Source organism: Onychomys torridus, chromosome 14 (genome assembly GCF_903995425.1).
Source record: "Onychomys torridus chromosome 14, mOncTor1.1, whole genome shotgun sequence".
Lineage (NCBI taxonomy): Eukaryota > Metazoa > Chordata > Mammalia > Rodentia > Cricetidae > Onychomys > Onychomys torridus.
The window spans coordinates 18421498-18440236 of record NC_050456.1 but is presented as its reverse complement, the minus strand read 5'-3'; the positions used below and the strand labels follow the sequence as shown (position 1 = coordinate 18440236).

Below are 18739 nucleotides of genomic sequence, written 5' to 3'. Positions count from 1 at the left end.
CATGGGGAGGTACTTAGTCTTACTGCAACTTGATATACCATGTTTGGGTGAGATCCATGGGAGACCTGCACTTTCCTAAACAGAAACAGAGGAGGGGTGGGTTGGGGGGTGGGAACAGGTGGAGGATGGAGAAGGGAGGATTGAGAGAAGAGGAGGAAGGAGAAACTGCAGCCAGGATATAAAATAAATAAGTAAATTTATTTATTTTTAAAGAAGTCCAAGGTTCAAAGTTTATGAATCATAGAACTCATGGCATCTCTTAACTGTAATCCCTTATAAAATCAAAATCAAAAAGCAGATAACATTCTTCCAATACACAATGGCACAAAACATGCATTACCATTACAGAAGGGAGGAAAGGGAACGAACATAGTCAGGAAATACTTACTCACAGAAAGACTGAACAGCAACTGACAAACTCCAAACTCTGCATCTCCATGGCTGTCAAAGTGCTCTTCAGATACTGTACTCCTTTCAGCTTGATTTGCTACAACATATTTCTCTCCTGGACTGGTTCCATCCTGGGTCTGCACATTTCCTTGACAGGTATCCCACAACTCTGGCTTCTCCAACACCTCGGGGTCTCCAATACAATCCAGGTGTCACTTTCATAGCTTCACACAGTGTCCTCTCTGGACCTCCATGCAAGAGCACCCCTGACATGCATCAGGTCTTAGTGACTTTCCTTAGCCTTAGAGGGGGATTCCACAGCCATTTTTTTGTATCCTTGACTCTAAAGCGAGAACCACGTGGCCAAAGCTGCTGGAGTTCTATTGCTTGATGGGACTGGAATGTGGCCACCTTACATTTGCGTTAGCTTACTTACAGCAGAAGTTGGAAGCTTAGCTGAGTAGTGGCCCTGAGGTCATCACTTCCTTTAATCCATTTAGCATCAGACTTTTCTTTAAACTTTTTATCTACTTGAGGACAGAACTTGGCTCCAACAAAACATTTCCTGGTGCTTCTTTACTCTCCAAACTGTATATTTTGTATTTTCCTTGTCCTAATTGCTCCATTTTTATTGTAGATCTGCTAATAACCACATTCCATACGCTAAATTAGAGAGTCATAAAATCTTCTCTGCTGATGCCATTAATCTAAAACTCTTCAACTTTGCCTTAGGTAGATTTTAAGAAAAGGGCAAACCCCAGCTACATTCTTTGCCAAAATATCACAAGAACCATCTTTAGGCCATTTACTAATTTTCTACTCCTGAGAATTTTCTTGTGCTGGGTCCACGTTGCTTTCAGAACTATTGTTTTTTGCTCCTAAGAGGATGGCCCATTAAACCCCACTTAAAAATGCTCAACCACTATTTTAGTTCAAAGTTTTCTATATTCCCCCAACAAATAGCATGGTCAAGCCTGTCCCCATTACTAGTAACAACTTCTATCTTAGTCTCTGTTCTATATATGTGAAGAGACAATGAGGCAGCTCTTATAAAATGAAGCATTTAATTGTGGGCTTGCTTACAGTTTCAGAGGTTTAGTTCATCTTCATCATGGTGGAGAAAGTAGTGGCACTTTGGAATAGTAGGTGAGAACTACACCCTGATCTACAGACCTGGGAAAGGAGAGCTATACCTGTCCCAGCCTTTTGAAACTTGATATCTCAAAGTCTATTCCTAGGGACACACTTATTCCAACAAAGCTGCATCTACTCCAGAAAGGCCACACTTCCTAATCCTTCTCAAATAGTGCCACTCCCTGGTGACTAAGTGTCTTAGTTAGGGTTTCTATTGCTGTGAAGAGACACCAGGACCATGGCAACTCTTCTAAAGGAAAACACTTAATGGGTGGCTTATGGTTTCAGAGGTTCAGTACATTATCATCATGGGAGGACATGGTGGCATGCAGACAAACATGGTGCTGGAGAAGGAGCTGAGAGTGGAGGAGGAGATACATATTGATCTAGCAGGTAAAAGAAGTATGCTGTGACACTGGGAGTGGCTTGAACATATATGAGACCTCAAAGTCCACCTCCACAGTGACACACTTCCTCCAACAAGACCATACCTGCTCCAACAAAGCCACACCTTTTAATAGTGCCACTCTCTATGAGCTTATGGGGGCCACTTACATTCAAACGACCACACTAAGCATTCAAATATATGAATCTATTGTGTTCATTCTTATTTAAACCAGCATACTTTCTAATATATACATATAAAGGCAATCTAAATGAAGTCTTCAAATATTGGAGAAGACAGAGTCCCAGCTGAACAGCTCTTGTCACCAAATGAAACTTCCAAGTTCCAGAAATGGGTTACAATTAATTTTGTTATTAGCTGAAGGGGTCCCATGGAAGGCTCCAAACAACCCAGGCTATTGCCAATGTAGACTAACAGAAATGCTTTATTCCTGAAGACAGCACTTATATAACTCTTTGAACATGAAGAAATAGAGCTGGTGCCTACAAAACGCCCTCAAACCTACATGCTAGCATATTTTCTACAAGAAGGTACTCTGCACAATACAAAAAGAGACACATAAACACCAACCTATCCACAAACCTTTGATCTACAATGTGTCCTTCCTGCAAGATATACTAGTTCAGTGGTGGCACAAAGCTTGTGGTAATAACCAACCAATATCTGATTTAACTGAAGTTAAATCATTAGATGGAAGCCATACCTGACACTGTTTAAGTGACCAAAGAATCTGAAACTAGATAACCCAGAGACCTAGGATAAAAGAAAATACTACTGTTCTAAAAATAAAAGTATCAAAATGGCAATAAGATTACTCCTAATGACATTCTGCTATAATCATACACTTATGCCTTGTTTAGCTATCATCAGAGAAGCATACTCTTTAAGCACATAGGATCAAATACAAAGTTGCACAGCCAGACATTATATAGAGAATGAAAGACCTTGGAGTACTACTCATGTTCTAAAGGGGAAGTCTCCATTGAACATTTCCCCTCAAGGATCAGGGAACCCTACAGAAGATTAGGTGGGAAGAGTGTAAAAGTAAGAGCCAGAGGGGATGGAGGACACTAAGAAAACTCTAAATCAATAGGCTCGATGCACATATGAAACCACAGAGGATGAGGCTGCATGCACAAGACCTGCACAGGTCTGCACCAGATGACATTTTAGAGCTGAAAGAAGTGGACACAAACCTAACCCAGAAGAAATCTCCAATTGATAACCACTTGCAAATGAAAATTTAGTTTCCTCTAAAGCAGACTCACTGGGAAAACAAACTACTCTTAATGGTAGGATATGTATCTAGCAGTAGATGATCAACAGAAAACAAGATGAATGGTATCTTGGGAGGTATATTGTCTCAATGTTTTATCAGGGATTTTCCTTTTTTAAAAAAAATGTTCTCTTACTTTTTTATTTTTAATTTTAATTTAATTCTATTGATGTTTTTTTCTCTTTTTTTACCCAACAGGTTCTTTTCATTTATTTTATGGCTTTCTCTTTTTCCTTACTGTGCAAACAAGTGGGTTTCTGTCTATATTTGCTTCTTGTGCATTTTCTTGAAATGTTTCTGTACTTTTGTTTGTTTTGTTCCATTCTGATGTGTTATTTTTGTTTTTCTCTCTTATATATATTTTTAGCTGTTATCCCTTAGAAGCTTGTTTGTTATCTAATGAGAGACAGAAAAGGGTGAATCTGAATGTTAGGTGAGGTAAGGAGGAACTGGGAGGAGTAGAAAGAGAGGAAACCATAACCTGGATATATTATCTGATTTAAAAATAATCTGTTTTTAATAAAAGGAAAAAGTAAATAGAAAGGTACAAGCAGAGACAATGAAAGGTGGCACTGTGGTTCTTTTTTTTTTCTTTTTCTTTTTTTTTTAATAAATATTTTTTTCTTTATTATTATGTGTTGTAAATTTTATACATCAGCCATGGGTTCCCCTGTCCTCCCCCCCTCCCGCCCCCACCCCCACCTTTTCCCATCCCCTCCCCTCCATTCCCATGTCCTCCAGGTTCAAGGCACCAGATTGCAAAAAGCACAGGAGCAAATAGCCAAACGAATGGAGGCACTGTGGTTCTTATACATTATTCTTTTCTCCAAGTTAATACTGTGCTGTACATGTCATACATTTGTAAGACATGCACTTTGAAAAGTTCACACAACTAATCCCCATGGACAGCACAGAAAAGCATTTTGGCTGATATTCTTAACAGAGTTGTTTATCTAATTTGTGCAGCAATGTTATCAAACAGATGACCCAAACTAAAAAGAAGAAACATCAGAAACCAAGAGTGGGTTATTCACCCAAGAAAACTGTCATTAGTGTCTTCACCAACATTTGTTCACATGTGTCAGAAGGCTCGCACAATCTCCAGCAGTTAAAGATTTATACCAGGTTCTTACAGTTCATTCCACAAGCACTTCTTAGTCCATGGATGCAGAGGACAGAAAAGCAGGAAGTAAATTTTAGTTGTCTTAGTAATTTGACTATAGTGATAGGTAGAACATGAAAAGTATCACTATTAAAACACCCCAAGTGTGCCAAACAGACTATATCTATATACTGCAATAGTGTAAGGGACCTGGCTGGAAATGGTAGGTTTTGAGCTAAAAGGTCCAAAAAGCTACTGTAAAAAGAATGCAATTTTTCTTTATTGGGTAAATTTGCTCAAAAGAGAAGAAAATGGCCAGCAGAAAAGTATGCTATTCTTTTATAAACCCGTGTCAAAGACTCTAGTTAGAATGTCACTGCCTTTGGTATTTCCTGAAGAGTTTGGTCACATACACAAAATTCCAAATAAAACTCTCAACACAGATTTTCTACCTATACTTAAAGACATAACAAAGTGATACAAGAAATGATATGAGTAAAATATAAGTCAAAGTTTGTTAGCATCAAATGATGTAATTACTCAACAAAGCACATTTTTCACAGAATGTTAGAATCACTCATAATCAGATGCAAGATGTTTTTTTATCAAAAGATAAATATTTTTCCCTTATCAGAGGAGTCTTTTCACTAGTCATATCAGAGGTATCCTTCAAACAAAATAAATCATTTGCACACACCCTATTTGGTATGTCCCTTTGTTCGTGTTCTGGTGATATCTTCCACATAAGCAGATAAATGTGAGTTTTGAGACGGTAAGGGAATCATTAGTCAATCCATTAACTATTATATGACAGTCTGATGAATTCTGCACCCAAGGATGGACAAGTATCATCTCTGAAGAAATACTGAGTTTCCGATACATCCCAAATATATTATTTGAAAATTTTGTCTTACTGTTTTCTAAAACATGGGCCCATCTATGTACGTTAATTACCTCTCTGTACTCAGTTCTCTTCAGTAAGTAGAGTTTATGTGATTCTCATAGAAACTGCCAAAATCAATGAATTATCTTTCCAAAGAGCTGAGATATCTCTATACTGATAAGCAAACACAATAACAATGTGAATAATAATGGAAGTGTAGCAACAATAATATCATAAGCAAAGCTGTGTGCCAGACACTATGTGCAAGTGTCTTATATATTTACTTTCCATAAAACTCTCAGAAGCAGATTTTATTTTTCTTGTTTTCTATGATAAAAAACTGAAATTATGCCAAGCTGAGGGTCTATCTTCAGCTAAGGAATAGCAAAATCAGTAGTGAAACTTAACTGCCCTGACTTTAAAGCTAATGACTGTGTACAACAGAGAGGCTACGTTTCTTAAATCAGGGTCTCTAAAAAACACTTCATCACAGACTAGGTTTTTCTTATAAATACTTCGAGAAATTCATAATAAACATACTTGTTGGTCAGTTACTTTTAGGCAGTCTTTACTAGGTGAATGGAGATACATGAAAGATCAGTTCAGGTCAACTAACAAGTTTGTCCTTTATAAATACTTTTCACATAAGAAGAAATATTGTTGCCTTTTAAAGTAGAAAACCAGACAAAAAATGGATAGTCACACTCAGATTTTGTAAGCTTACATTGGTACTATGTTTACTGCACTGTGTCTTAAAGCAGAGATGTCCATGTAAAACAAGATTTGGAGCATTCTAATCAAGTGTCAGAAATAAATTCAAAACCAAAAAGGAGAATAAATGTTGTCATTGCATGAAGTTGAGTAGAACTTTCCCCCTTTTTTTCAGTTTCACTTTTTAATCCTGAGGCCTTACTTCAGTGTGTATACATTTATGCTAATCATATACCACAGCCATGGGTTCTTCTATCAATATGAAATGTTTTGTACTTGCTGTTTTTGTGCATCTTGTATTGTTATGTGCAATATACAAAATAATGTGTCTAACTATGCCATTTATGCTTTTGAAAGAAAAAGCAAATTACTCACTGAAGAGAATGGCATTTGCATGCATGTGTGTCAGCTTTCAAGCCATTTCCTTCTACAAAATATTGCTTTCTACACTTAGAAAATGCATCCATCCATCAGTTACAAACCATTTCAAAGCACTTTATGAATCTACAGAGCAAAATGTACTTATCTTACATTGGCAGTGTCCCAGCTGTTACAAAATTGCTATTGTCCTAATACTTACAAGGCAATTTTAGCATCAGTTAATAATTTTACAGGATAGATAACTTCTAAAGCATTATAAAATGACAGACATTAAACAATAGCAACTTAGCATTTTTCGAAACAGTTCATGACAGCTTAAAAACTAAAGTGATTTTAATGTATAGTCTATGTAGTTTTAGTTTCTCATTGACAATTCCTTTAGAAGATAAAAATGTGAAAACCCTTTTAAATAGTGGGTGAAAGAATGAAACAAATTTATCTTTAAAGATATTCAGTAAAAATCTCAATTAGGAATAATGTCTCAAATCTTCCTGTTCAGATAGTAGGTGACAAGAATTTGAATTTATTTAGGTAGAAAAAAAAATGATGGTATCATTTAATGGTAGGGTACCACAAAATAAAAAGGCATATCTATTCATTAAAGTTAATACAGAAAAGAAAAATACAACGAACAGCATTTTATATAAATCAGTATGCATTATTTCTTCCCAAACACTGTTTTCTATCAAGCTTAGTTTAAAAGCTTCAGTGAAAGGGGAAATATGGGTAAATGTATCATGTGTGATCTCTCCTGCTCCCTTTGTTTAAGTTGGTGAGATAGCCACACTGCTCATTTTTAGCTGGATATTTTGCCACTCACCTTGGATAGCTAATGCTTTGATGATACAAAAAGAAAAGCAGTTGTAAACAAACTTTATTAATTGGGACTTCGATGCTTTACATGTGTAATATCTTCAAAAAGAAAAACAACCTTTGATAAGAACTAATGTGCAGAAGTTGTTTTAAAATGTTGATTTGTTAAATCATTCTCAATATTCACTAAAGCCAATTGATCCTATCAGACTACCAAATTCTTTTAGCATTCAACTACCATCTTCTCTATCACTGAATCACTGACATGCTGTGGGATCATTGTATATCATGATACTATATAACATAATATCAAGTAGACTCAGATTTTTCAAACAATATAAGTCAAATTCAGACATTTAATGCTGTCTGTCAATTTTACTACTAATAGTGTCTCAAAAATACATGATGTTCTGTAATACTTGAGCATGGTAGATCAGTTTCAGTACATTTCATAATACTAATACAGTAAATAAAATTATAACTCTAAAGGTCTCAAGTACTTTTATAATATGCTATTTGTTAAGTAGTTGTAGATCCTAATACACACATACACCCAACCAGAAAGAGTGAATATATGTTGCAAAACACATCAAGCATCCAGGTATCCTATCACTCTAGCATGTGAGTGCAAGGCAATGTGTGTGCCTCTGTTTGTTCTGTTCTAGGCAGCACTGTTAGACTCTAGAAAGTACTGGTGAAGGACAAAAATGTGTTGAGTGAATGCTGATTGGTTGATTTTGTTGATTCAATCTGAAATAATTAACTCTTCATTAGATGTTTGAAATTTTGATTACTTTTTTTCTGTGTATGAGTACAGAATTGTTCTCAAAAAGAAAACAAAAGCAATAAACCTCATATGACTCTGACTTGGAAAATCAAGCAGCTACTTCTTATCAAAAGTGATTGAGAAGCATAAAACTATACATTAAAAACACTTATTGCCTAAAATTTCAAGATATCTTTATTAGAATAATCTGTGTTTTTATAAAATTGATGTATTTATAATAATAATGTAGAAAACAAGATTAATATCAGATCGTACTTTGTTTGCCTTTATACATTATCATATGTTTAACAGACCCGTTTAAGTTATCTAAATATATCTAATAATGGTAACAAACATGATGATTATTAATACATATAAAATATAGGTGGGTCTGGATGCACATCTACATTTTATTTTTAGCAAACAAATACTCTTGGCACAATGAGAGAAGCATTTTCATTAAAGTTGTAATTTTAGAATGTCATTTAATTCAATAATAATTGTTTCTCTTTATTTATTCTTCCCAATCTCAATTTTAAAATTCATGGTTACCTTTAACAAAAATGTATTTAATGACACTGATGAGTTTCTACATGAGCAACAATAGAGAACTTATTTTGCAGAAATTACTATCCTCTAGATACATGCAGGCCTTAGTTTGCACAGAGAAATAGCCAAAGACAACATCATCCTTTGGATTCCAGCACACTGCAATGTTTTTAATGCCTCCTTCCTGCATAGACTTGTAGTTGGGGTGCTCTTTCCTTCTCAATCCATATGTCCATACTCCCTCCCAGCTCTCTAGTGTTAGCCAAGTGAGAAGATGCTTTCTGTTCTTAAGAAGGAAAGATCACATTGACCTGCAGAGAAATGAGCCTGAATCTCTAATCTGGATCACACTGAAGTCAGCACTTACAGGTAAAACTACCCCAGTCATATAATAAGATTTTAGCACCAGAATTTTAGTTGGATTTTTATTCCATTCTCAAGTCACTACGTCTAAAAATATGCTGCTCACTTAGATTTCTTGGCTAACTTTTCATACACACCTGCATGGCATGAATTATTAATATAAACAAATTATAATTTAAGGTTGTTTGTATTGCTAAGATGTACATCAACCAGTTTTAGGCAGGAAACTCTGAAGAACAAACTAAAACAATTTAGAGGAGATACTACCAAAAGAGCAAGAGACTGATTCTGAATTAATACATATAAAATTTTCTCCAAGGATTGGTCATTGCTTTGAATGAGCTGGCCTATTGCAGGGTGTCTCAGATCTGATTCTGGGACATCTTATATCCTAGTTCAGGTCTTGCATCTCTGAAGTTTTCTAGGAATCAGCTTGCCCAGGCTCTTCCAGACCAACTTCACTGAAATAGTCATACATAGCTGTCCTAAAGCTATTATCTTCTTATAGAAATGATCTCTCTATTGCTGTAAAAATCAATGTGTTCAAAATTAGTTAACAATCAACTTGTTAGAATCTATGCCTCTCCCATCAAGTAACACAAGCCAAGATTTTCATCTCTTTAAAGCCCTAGATGTTATCATATCTATTGGAACATACTGTGGACCCAGAATGCCTGCATCTGAATCCTTCTGTGGGATTTAGGCAATGTATGGCATTGGAAAGATTGCTTAATATCTTAATTACTGTAGAATACTAGATTCAATAGATTTAATTCATATTATGTGTTCTGAATAGTGCCTGGTATATATTAAACAAATACTCTCAAGTAATGCCTCAAGTTCCAGGCAAGCTGGTTATCATTTTATATGTTTAAGTTGTTCATATCCTACCTATTAAGTCAGTGTTTGTCACAAAAACTCAAAACTCAGCTTTACTTGGTACATTTTTGTTATGCTTATAAAATTATCAGAAAATATATGTAGCTGAGAAGACAATAAAGGAACATAATATTTGAAAGTAGAATCGATAAAATGATTGTCAAATTATGAGTGCTATATTTCAAATTATTATTCAAGAGTATATTTTACTTCAAAAAATTTCAAGATCAATACTAGCTGATAACATAAACATCTGTAGCAGTATGTATTACAAATAAATCATAAGACACTAATCTAGTAGAAAAATATTAAAAGTACAACTAAAGACAGCATTCAAGTCCTTATAGCTCAAGGCTGTATGACTAAACACATAAAATTAAAGAAGTTTCAAAATTACAAAGCACATTTCACTATTCTTATCAGAGTTAAAATGCAGATATTGAAGCTCGGCAGTGGTGGTACATACCTTTAATCCCAGCATTTGGGAGGCAGAGGCAGGCAGATCTCTGTGAGTTCGAGGCCAGCCTGGGCTACCAAGTGAGTTCCAGGAAAGGCACAAAGCTACATAGGGAAACCCTGTCTCGAAAAACCAAAACAAACAAACAAAAATGCAGATATTTATGTTATTGATAGTCTATGGTTGCTTTCAATTTCTCAGCAACCTCACTATTGTATGTCACATTGCACTATCAAGTCATTACATATATGGCCACATTTATTTAAACTCACCTTTGGATCCCATCTCAGTTTTACATAAAAGTGACTTTAAATTTGTGGTGACATTTGTAATCTATGAAATAAAGCTTGCCTGAAGATCAGAGGACAGAGTCAGCCAGAGTTAAACATAGAGAGAGGTCAGGCAGTGGTGGCACACACCTTTAATCCTAGCCTTCAGGAGGCAGCGGTCTGTCTTGATCTCTGTGAGTTCAAGGCCACACTGGGCTACACGAGATTGATCCAGTCCAGGAGAAAAACAGAGCCAGGCAGTGGTGGCACACACCTTTAACCTCAGTATTTGGGAAGCACTAGGAAGGTTGAGATAAGAAGTGAAATGGCTGGGTGGAGAAAGGCATATAAGGTGTCAGGAGACAGGAGACAGAGAGCTTTTTTGGCTGAGGACTCAGCCATTCAGTCTGAGGATTTGTGGAGATTGGCTGAGTAGTTAGTGAGGTGAGAATTGACTGTGGCTTGTTCCTTTGTCTCTCTATTCTTTCAGCATTTACCCCAATGTCTGGTTCCAGATTTTTATTTTAAGATAATTTAGAATTTGTGCAACATAAATTTCTCACATTTCACATTTTAAATAATGGAAAGAAGAGATTCATGATAGAAACTCTTAATTTCCTGAAGAGTTTCCTCAACTGGCTGAGGTCACCTCTTAGGGTTTCTATTGCTGTAAAGAGACACTATGACCACAGCAACTCTTATAAAGAGAAATATTTAATTGAGGTGGCAGTTTACAGTTTCAGAGAATTAGTCCATTATCATTATGGCAGGGAACATGGTGAGTGGGAGCATCCAGGCAGATGTGATGCTGGGGAATTCTATATCTTGATCCAAAGGCAACACGAAGTGAACTGACTCATTGGGCATGGCTTGAGCATATTATGAGACCTCAAAACCCACCTCCACAGTGACACATGCCACCAACAAGACCACAACTGCTCCAACAAGGCCACACCTCCTAATAGTGAGACTCCTTTTGGACAGCATTTTCTTTCAACCCACCACATTTCACTCCCTGTTCCCCAAAGGCTTATAACCATATCAGAATGGAAAAATGCATTCAGTCCAACTTCAAAAGTCCCCATAATCTATCACATCTCAACTATATTTAAAAGTCCAAAGTTCAAAGTCTCTTCTGAGATTCATGCAACCTCTTAATTGTCATCCCCTATAAAATCAATATAAAAACACAGATCATATACTTCCAACATATAATGGCACATGATATACATTACCATTCTAAAATGTAGAGAAGAGAGCATGATGAGGAAATAATGGACTAAGCAAAACCAAAAACTAGTTGGGCAAACTGCAAACTCTGAGTCTACATGTCTGATATTAAAACTCTCTTCAAATCTCCAACTTCTTTCAGTGACTGCAACATATTTTTCCCCTTGGGCTGGTTCCACTCCCTGTTAGCAGCTTTCCTCATCAGGTATCTCACAGTGCTGGCACCAAGTCTTCCTGCATGCCATTGTGTCCCACCATGATGATAATGGACTAAACCTCTGAAACTGTAAACTCCAATTAAATGTTTTTCATTTATAAGAGTTGCTGTGGTCATGGTGTCTCTTTATAGCAATAGAGACTCTAAGTAAGACAGATGCCTTCACAATATGGGATTATTTTTGTGTCTTCCACATAAGATTTTCAAAACTCTTTATAATGTGAATTAAATTTTAAATAGTGGGTAGGTATAATGACTTTGTGTAAGTGGGAAAATTCATCTTCTCAAAAGTCCAAGTAGCAGATTTCAGTTTGTTGATGGGCAAATGCTTCACAAAACTGACAAACTTTCAAAAACAAATAAGAAGGAGAATCATGGTGAGATACACACACACACACACACACACACACACACACACACACACACACACCCCACAGTCAAAATGAGGAAGGGCATCTTGGGACAGATAGGAGGCTCACTTCACACACTGTACTATAGTGACTTGTCTGTGAGGTACCCAGAAACCCAAATGAAAAAGGCTACAAAGTCCCTTCCTGGATTAAAATGTGGTAGTAACCAGTGTAAAAGAAACCATGGTCATTAACTTCTTTCTTGCTTGGGATATTCTAAACTGGAGGGTGGAAAGGTTGCCTACAATATCCATATTGGGAGCCTGTACATGTGGGCAGGTTGAGATTAAAATGCAAGGATCTCATTCCCCAGTCTCCCTAAGATCAGGGTCAGTATATTTAACAGTTTGTATTCAGGAGTAGAGTGGAAAGCAGGCCTGTCTCTGCCTACATCACCATCTCAGGGGAGTATATGGTCCCAGCATAGTCTCCAGAGCAGAAGTTGGGGACAGCAAATGCTGGATTCTCTGTGGGTTTTGATCATTGGGGCCAAGAAAGGATCCAGTGATTTCCCACTAAATTTCTGCCTCAGACCCACCCCAGACCCCATGACAAGGCCATAAAAGAGGGCCCACTGGCTCTCAGGAGTTCAGTCTAAGGACAGCAGAAAACTGGATTCTAGCCAGTACAGCACAGAGATACAAACAATGAATTCTGGCTTTTCTTTTCCCTTCCAAGTGGAGGTTGAGTAGCTTTTTTACTTCCTTCCCCACTGCTTTTCTTTAGACATAACCATCTCTTCCATCCTCATCTTAGCTCCTCCATGTCAGAAATTGCAGGTCTTTCTATGTTCACACTTTAAAGATGTTGGGTAAGAATGAAGGAAAAGAGAGAAAGAGAAATGTATCAATTTCTATTTACATAGAAATAGCCTCCACCTCCCCATATAGTAGGGAAATTAAGCCTTGCACTCCATCCCCTCATGAGGAGGAGAAACTAGAAGAGCTAGACAGACAGAGCATGCTCACACACAGGCATAGTAAGAGGGTTAGGACTAAGTTAGTAAGAGGGAACAGGACAAGTGGTTGGTTGCCCTAGTCCTACCCACTGAGGATTGGGAAGGGAGAGCTCTGATGAAGACACAACCTTCCTCCTCTTCCCTCTACTTGCTCTGGACTTCTTTGGTGAAGGAGCTAATTTGATGATTTCTTCTTCAGAGGGTGGCGGCGTAATGTCTCTATACTCTTTAATTTGGTGTCCAGCTAACCCTCCTCAGAGATATTCAGCACACAGGTTCTGTAGTCAACCACCACAGTGAGTAGGTCAGGAGGGCAAGGTATCTCAAAGAAGTACTCAATGGAGGTGAGGTTTTCTTTGTTCAGCATGCTGTGGCTCTCCAAGAAGCTAAATCAGGCATTGCCTATCCTGATCTCACTCTTCCTACTGGGAATATCCTTCCCACAGACTAACTTGAGCTCTTCCAGATTTTCAAGGGGGATGTAGTTGATCAGGAGGGTTTGGTACTCTGCCATGACACGTTCTGAGTTGAGAGCTCAGAGTGAGGGCAATCTCGGGTCTCCCGTTCCTAAAGCAGCTTCAGGAGCTTGATCCTTGGTTCCTGCCATAGCCACCTCTTCCATTAATATTGGTATTCTTTTTTCTGTTGTATTTTTTTTTAATGCTTTCTAACCCCCATTTTTATTTTTATGTATATGGGAGCTCTGTCTCCATGTGTGTCTGTACACCATGTTTCTGTTGGATCTTCTAGGCCTGGAGTTGCAGACAATTATTAGCTGCCATGTGGGTGCCCGGAGTTGACTCCAGATCCTCTGAAAGACCCAATCAATGCTTTTAATAGCTAAACCATCTCTCCAGCCCCCTCATATTGTCTTTCAAGCTGGTAGAACTAACGTTGATGCACATTGAGACATTTTCTCAAAACAACTGAATTAGAGTTAAGTAAGGTAAACTCATTAGGATCTGACTTCTTCTAATATTTTTGAACTTGAACAAGTTACAAAATGCTATCTTTCCCATTTCCCATAATGTTTGTATCATTCAGAGATAGCACAATTATTGAAGTCAGGAAAAAAAACAATGACAGCATAATTAACTGCTAAATACACTTTATTAGAATCTTCCCAGATTTCTAATAAATCTTTTCTTTCCTGGCCTAAGGTCTATTCTAAGACCTCATATCACATTTATTTACTGAGTTTCTTCAAGTAATCTTTTATGGAAAAATTAAAGCCAGATGCTGGTATGTTCTTAGTCTATCACAATGAGGCATATGGAGGCACAGTATCTTAGTACTCAAAGTACTAATTTCTAGATTTTCCTAAGGAAGATACATTTTTCTCTTGATTTATTGGCATTTCATTTCTAGCTATAAAATTCATGTGAAATCATGATATTATATTGAATACCTGTCATTAGACCATTGAGACCTCTTCAAACTTTGATCTTGTGTGCTTTTAAGACAGCTTTATTATTTAAATAAATAAATAAATATGAATAATAATATGCTTCTCACTGTCAAAAAATGGTATGTGAGAAAAACCTTAATAATACCTGGTCAATAACAGGGTGATGATACATGAGGGTCTGTTAAACATCATGATTTAGAAAGTAAGTCCTGGAAGATTCACAGTTGCAGAGGACTGCTTCTCCCTCATCCATGCACTCAATGCACTATAGTTCTAGTGCAGCTCATTTCCCCCTTTCCCACCCTCTTTGCCTGAGAACCTTTCAACTACAGTTAACCTTAATGAGTTCTAATCTCATCTTGTATTTCCCTTATCCTTGTTCTATTGCAGCACCAAAAAGAAAATCAAGAACTGTTATCTATATGGTTTGTATTTCTTTTTATCACCACCCTCACCATCATGGGTTATTTTATTCATTTGCACAATTAATTCCATTTACCATTTGTTTTTTAAATTGGGTTTTTCTTGCCTCTTGATTTATTTCAATTGTTTTTTGGTGGTTTTGTGAAACAATCTCTAACAATTAGAGCTGTCTAAACCTGTCTTCACAACAGTTGCTGCCCATTTTCCCTTCCATCTTTCCCTTACCCACCCACCTGCACATGAAATAAATTCATTAGTTTCTGTTTTAGCCTTCTTCCCAATATTTTCACTACTGGGGAGCTACATGGAGTCACATAACAGCATTGGGGATGACAAGAAACAAAGTGTAAGATGGTAAATAGCATGCAACCTTTCTGTGTGGGATTTATATCAGTTGTCATTTGCTACAGCCAAACACCTGATAGAAGCAGTTTGGGAGAAGAAATATTGATTTGGGCTCATAGTTTCATCCCATCACAGTAAGAAAAGGGTGGAAGAATTTATAGCAGCCAGAAAATGTAATAGAAGTGTATGACGTGCCTTGTATTTTGGTGGTTCATGAAGCAGAGACAAGACCAGAACCAGGGATATGCCATAATCTTCAAGGGCTTGTTCCTTTTGATTCATGTCCAGGAGAAAAGCCCAACTTCTCCAAGTTTCCACAGCCTCTCAAAGCAGTGCCACAAGTTAAGGAACAAGTATTCAAGCATGGGACTCAATGGGTGCCATTTCATATTCAAATCATAGCCATAGCTCTGCCATCTAGGTTTCTGTGAGGGTTGGCCAAAAAGCAAAGCCACCTCGTTTGTCAAAGTCAATCAGCTTCGTTCAGAGTTGAATGACTGAGCATCATCTGACACTGCCTGCTTCGTAAACAAAGTCTCGTGTAAACAAAGTCTTGCAGATATTGACTGGCATACCCTAAAACTGCCCTTCTCTTTCTGTTTTATAGATATGTAGGACTCCATTGTGAAGATTAGATATTCCATAATTCTTCCAATCGTTGTTTTCCTATGGACTTTCAGGCAGTTTCCAATGTTTTGTGTGATAACAAAGAAAATTCTGAGAAATTCCACAGGAAAGAATTCTATCCTTGATCTTCAGAAAGTAACAAATACAATCTGTAAGAACTCCAAGAACTCTAAACTATAAGAAATTTGCATCTACTGCCTTAAGAGCCACAAATTTGGAATAGTCTAGGACAAGAGCTCAGCCAGCGGGTTCCTCAGGCCCTGTGTCTGTTATAGAATACATCCAAAGTTTCCTGTCCTCAACTGCTGAAAAGAGAAGTAGACAAAGAAAGGACTATGCTGGGCCAAACTATGTAGTACAGGCACAGCACAGTCAGAAGGCAAGATCTAGTTCATAGCCAATAGTAGACTCAAGTGGATGCTACAGGAAAAAATGAAGTAATGAGTGTCAGACTGGCCTAGGAGATAAAGCAAGGCCTAGAGGATGAAGAAAAATCCTCCATCAGTAGTCTTCTTTCAATGTGAACATGTGATCTAGGAGAAAGAACATACCCTTTGTCAGTTTGGGAAGAACTGGCCCTGTTAGGGAGGTTAGATTTAAAACTGACTGAATACCACACAACCAAGATTATTGTACTAATTATGTTTTGGCTGTGTTATACATTATTCAGAGCTGAGAGGCTGGATACAGTATTACATGTGTTGCCTTGAGGTTTATATAAATTCAGAATTCAGCAGTTATTTTGCTTAGGATTTGAACTGTGAACTTGACATGAGACCACAAACAAGTCAACCAATGTTTACAATATCTGGTGATCTGATGGGAGTTCCAGACTCCAACTTCCAATTTTCCTCCAATGGCTGCTGCTGATATCACATGCTCACTTTGGCATCACAGATACTAAAACTGGAAGGACAAACTAACCTCAGTATTGTTAATACTACTATTAATTTCTGCTAGTATATTCTGTTAATATATTTCCTTTTGTTTTGGGTAGAAAAAGGAGACACTGACATTTTCTAAAATAGTATTATTAATTCCAGATAATATTTTTAATTAACTTCTCAGGATACTTGAGAGTTATGTTACAAGAAAGTATGCAAAGAACTTTTCTGTAGCTAGAAGTTTCTCTGGTCCTGCCTGAGCCCTGCAGTCCCATAGCCTACTTATAATCACACAGAGGCTTAATATTATTTATAACTGCTTGACCATTAGCTTAGGCTCACTACTGACTAACTCTTACACTTAAACTCAGTCCATATCTGTTAATCTATATGTTGCCACATTTTCCATGGCTTTACCTGTTTGTCATTACATACTGTTCCCTTGACAGCAGGCTGGCATCTCCTGACTCAGCCTTCCTCTTCTAGAATTCTCCTTGTCTGCTTATCCTGCCCATACTTCCTACCTGGCTACTGGCCAGTCAGCATTTTATTTACCAACCAATCAGAGCAACATACATTCACAGTATACAGAACCACATTCCACAGCACTTCCCCTTTTCTATCTAATCAAAAATGAAGGTTTTAACGTTAGCATAGTAAAATTACATATAACAAAACAGTTATCAAGCAAAAATTATAGTTACAATATCTAGTCTATTTGTATTTGACAAAATTAAAGAAAATATTCTATCTATCCTATATTTGTGAGTCTAAAGTTTTATATCTAATTTATCTTTTATCATAACCAAGGAAAATTATAATTATCTAGTCTTCAACTACATCAAAGACCCCAGAAGGATATAATATTATCTAAGTAAATAAGAAGTGTATCATAAGCAACTTCCAAAAATCTAGAATGACAGAGACAGCTGGCTACCTGGACCAACACCTAAAGTTCTTCTGCAATGTTGGGTCATCCATCTTCAGCCCATAGGTCTAGTCTCTCAGTTACTTCTCTCTGTGTCCTATAGAATGTCTGACAGTGTATATATATATATATATATATATATATATATATATATATATATATACTTTTGTCATGATATTAATGGTCATATGGAGTACTAATTAATTCTAGAAAAAAAGGCTTCATTTAGCTGCCTATACATGTTTTTGTATTCAAGTCTCTATTAGTTTTCTGCAGGGAATCATGACCAGGCATAACAGCAAATTTGAAAGTCTCCAGAAAGTTGATGAGGCTCCACAACAATGGTTCCACATGGACAATAATAATACCACTAAGCTGACAAACATCACCCAAAGATGACTACAAACTACTAAGAACAATTTTGAAATGGCTAGCTGAGATGATCCAGCTTCATAGACTACTCGAACACGGACTTGAAATAAGTCCTTCACTTTGGAATTATGCAGAGACTAGTCAACAAATAATATAGCTTCTTCTCCCAGAACTTGACAATTAACCCAATTTTTTTTCAGAATCCCCTAAAGATGCCTTTGTCCAAAAATAGCAGGAAGCAATTTTAAGAACACAATGCCCACATTCCCAAGAGGTAGGGTGGGGTGGGTGATTTTTGGTCTTTCAATGGGTTTTAGGTTTGGGATAGTTGTCATTGTTTACGAGGGTTGATTACAAGTTGTTATTGTTAATGGTCTGGAAAAGGGTTAAACAAAGGACATTAGATTTACGGTTCTTGTTTGAAAAAAAAGAAAAGAAAAAAGAGGATATAGATAAGAGGTAGATTATTGAATCTACTCTGAAAAGAAAAGAGAGGATATAGCTATGATATAGATAAAAAGGTAGATTATTGAATATACTTTTAAAAGACAACTACCA

General features: G+C 36.9%; 1 protein-coding gene across 1 annotated transcript in view; it reads right to left on the bottom strand.

Annotated features, from left to right (window-relative positions):
* The window catches only part of LOC118595655 (astrocytic phosphoprotein PEA-15-like), a 125875-nt gene extending 112167 nt beyond the window's left edge, over positions 1-13708 (bottom strand). Inside the window, 3 exon segments of the mRNA XM_036206379.1 lie at positions 13343-13426; positions 13429-13548; positions 13612-13708. Coding sequence (XP_036062272.1) covers positions 13343-13426; positions 13429-13548; positions 13612-13708 — 301 coding nt within the window.
* Positions 13709-18739: the final 5031 nt, after the last annotated feature.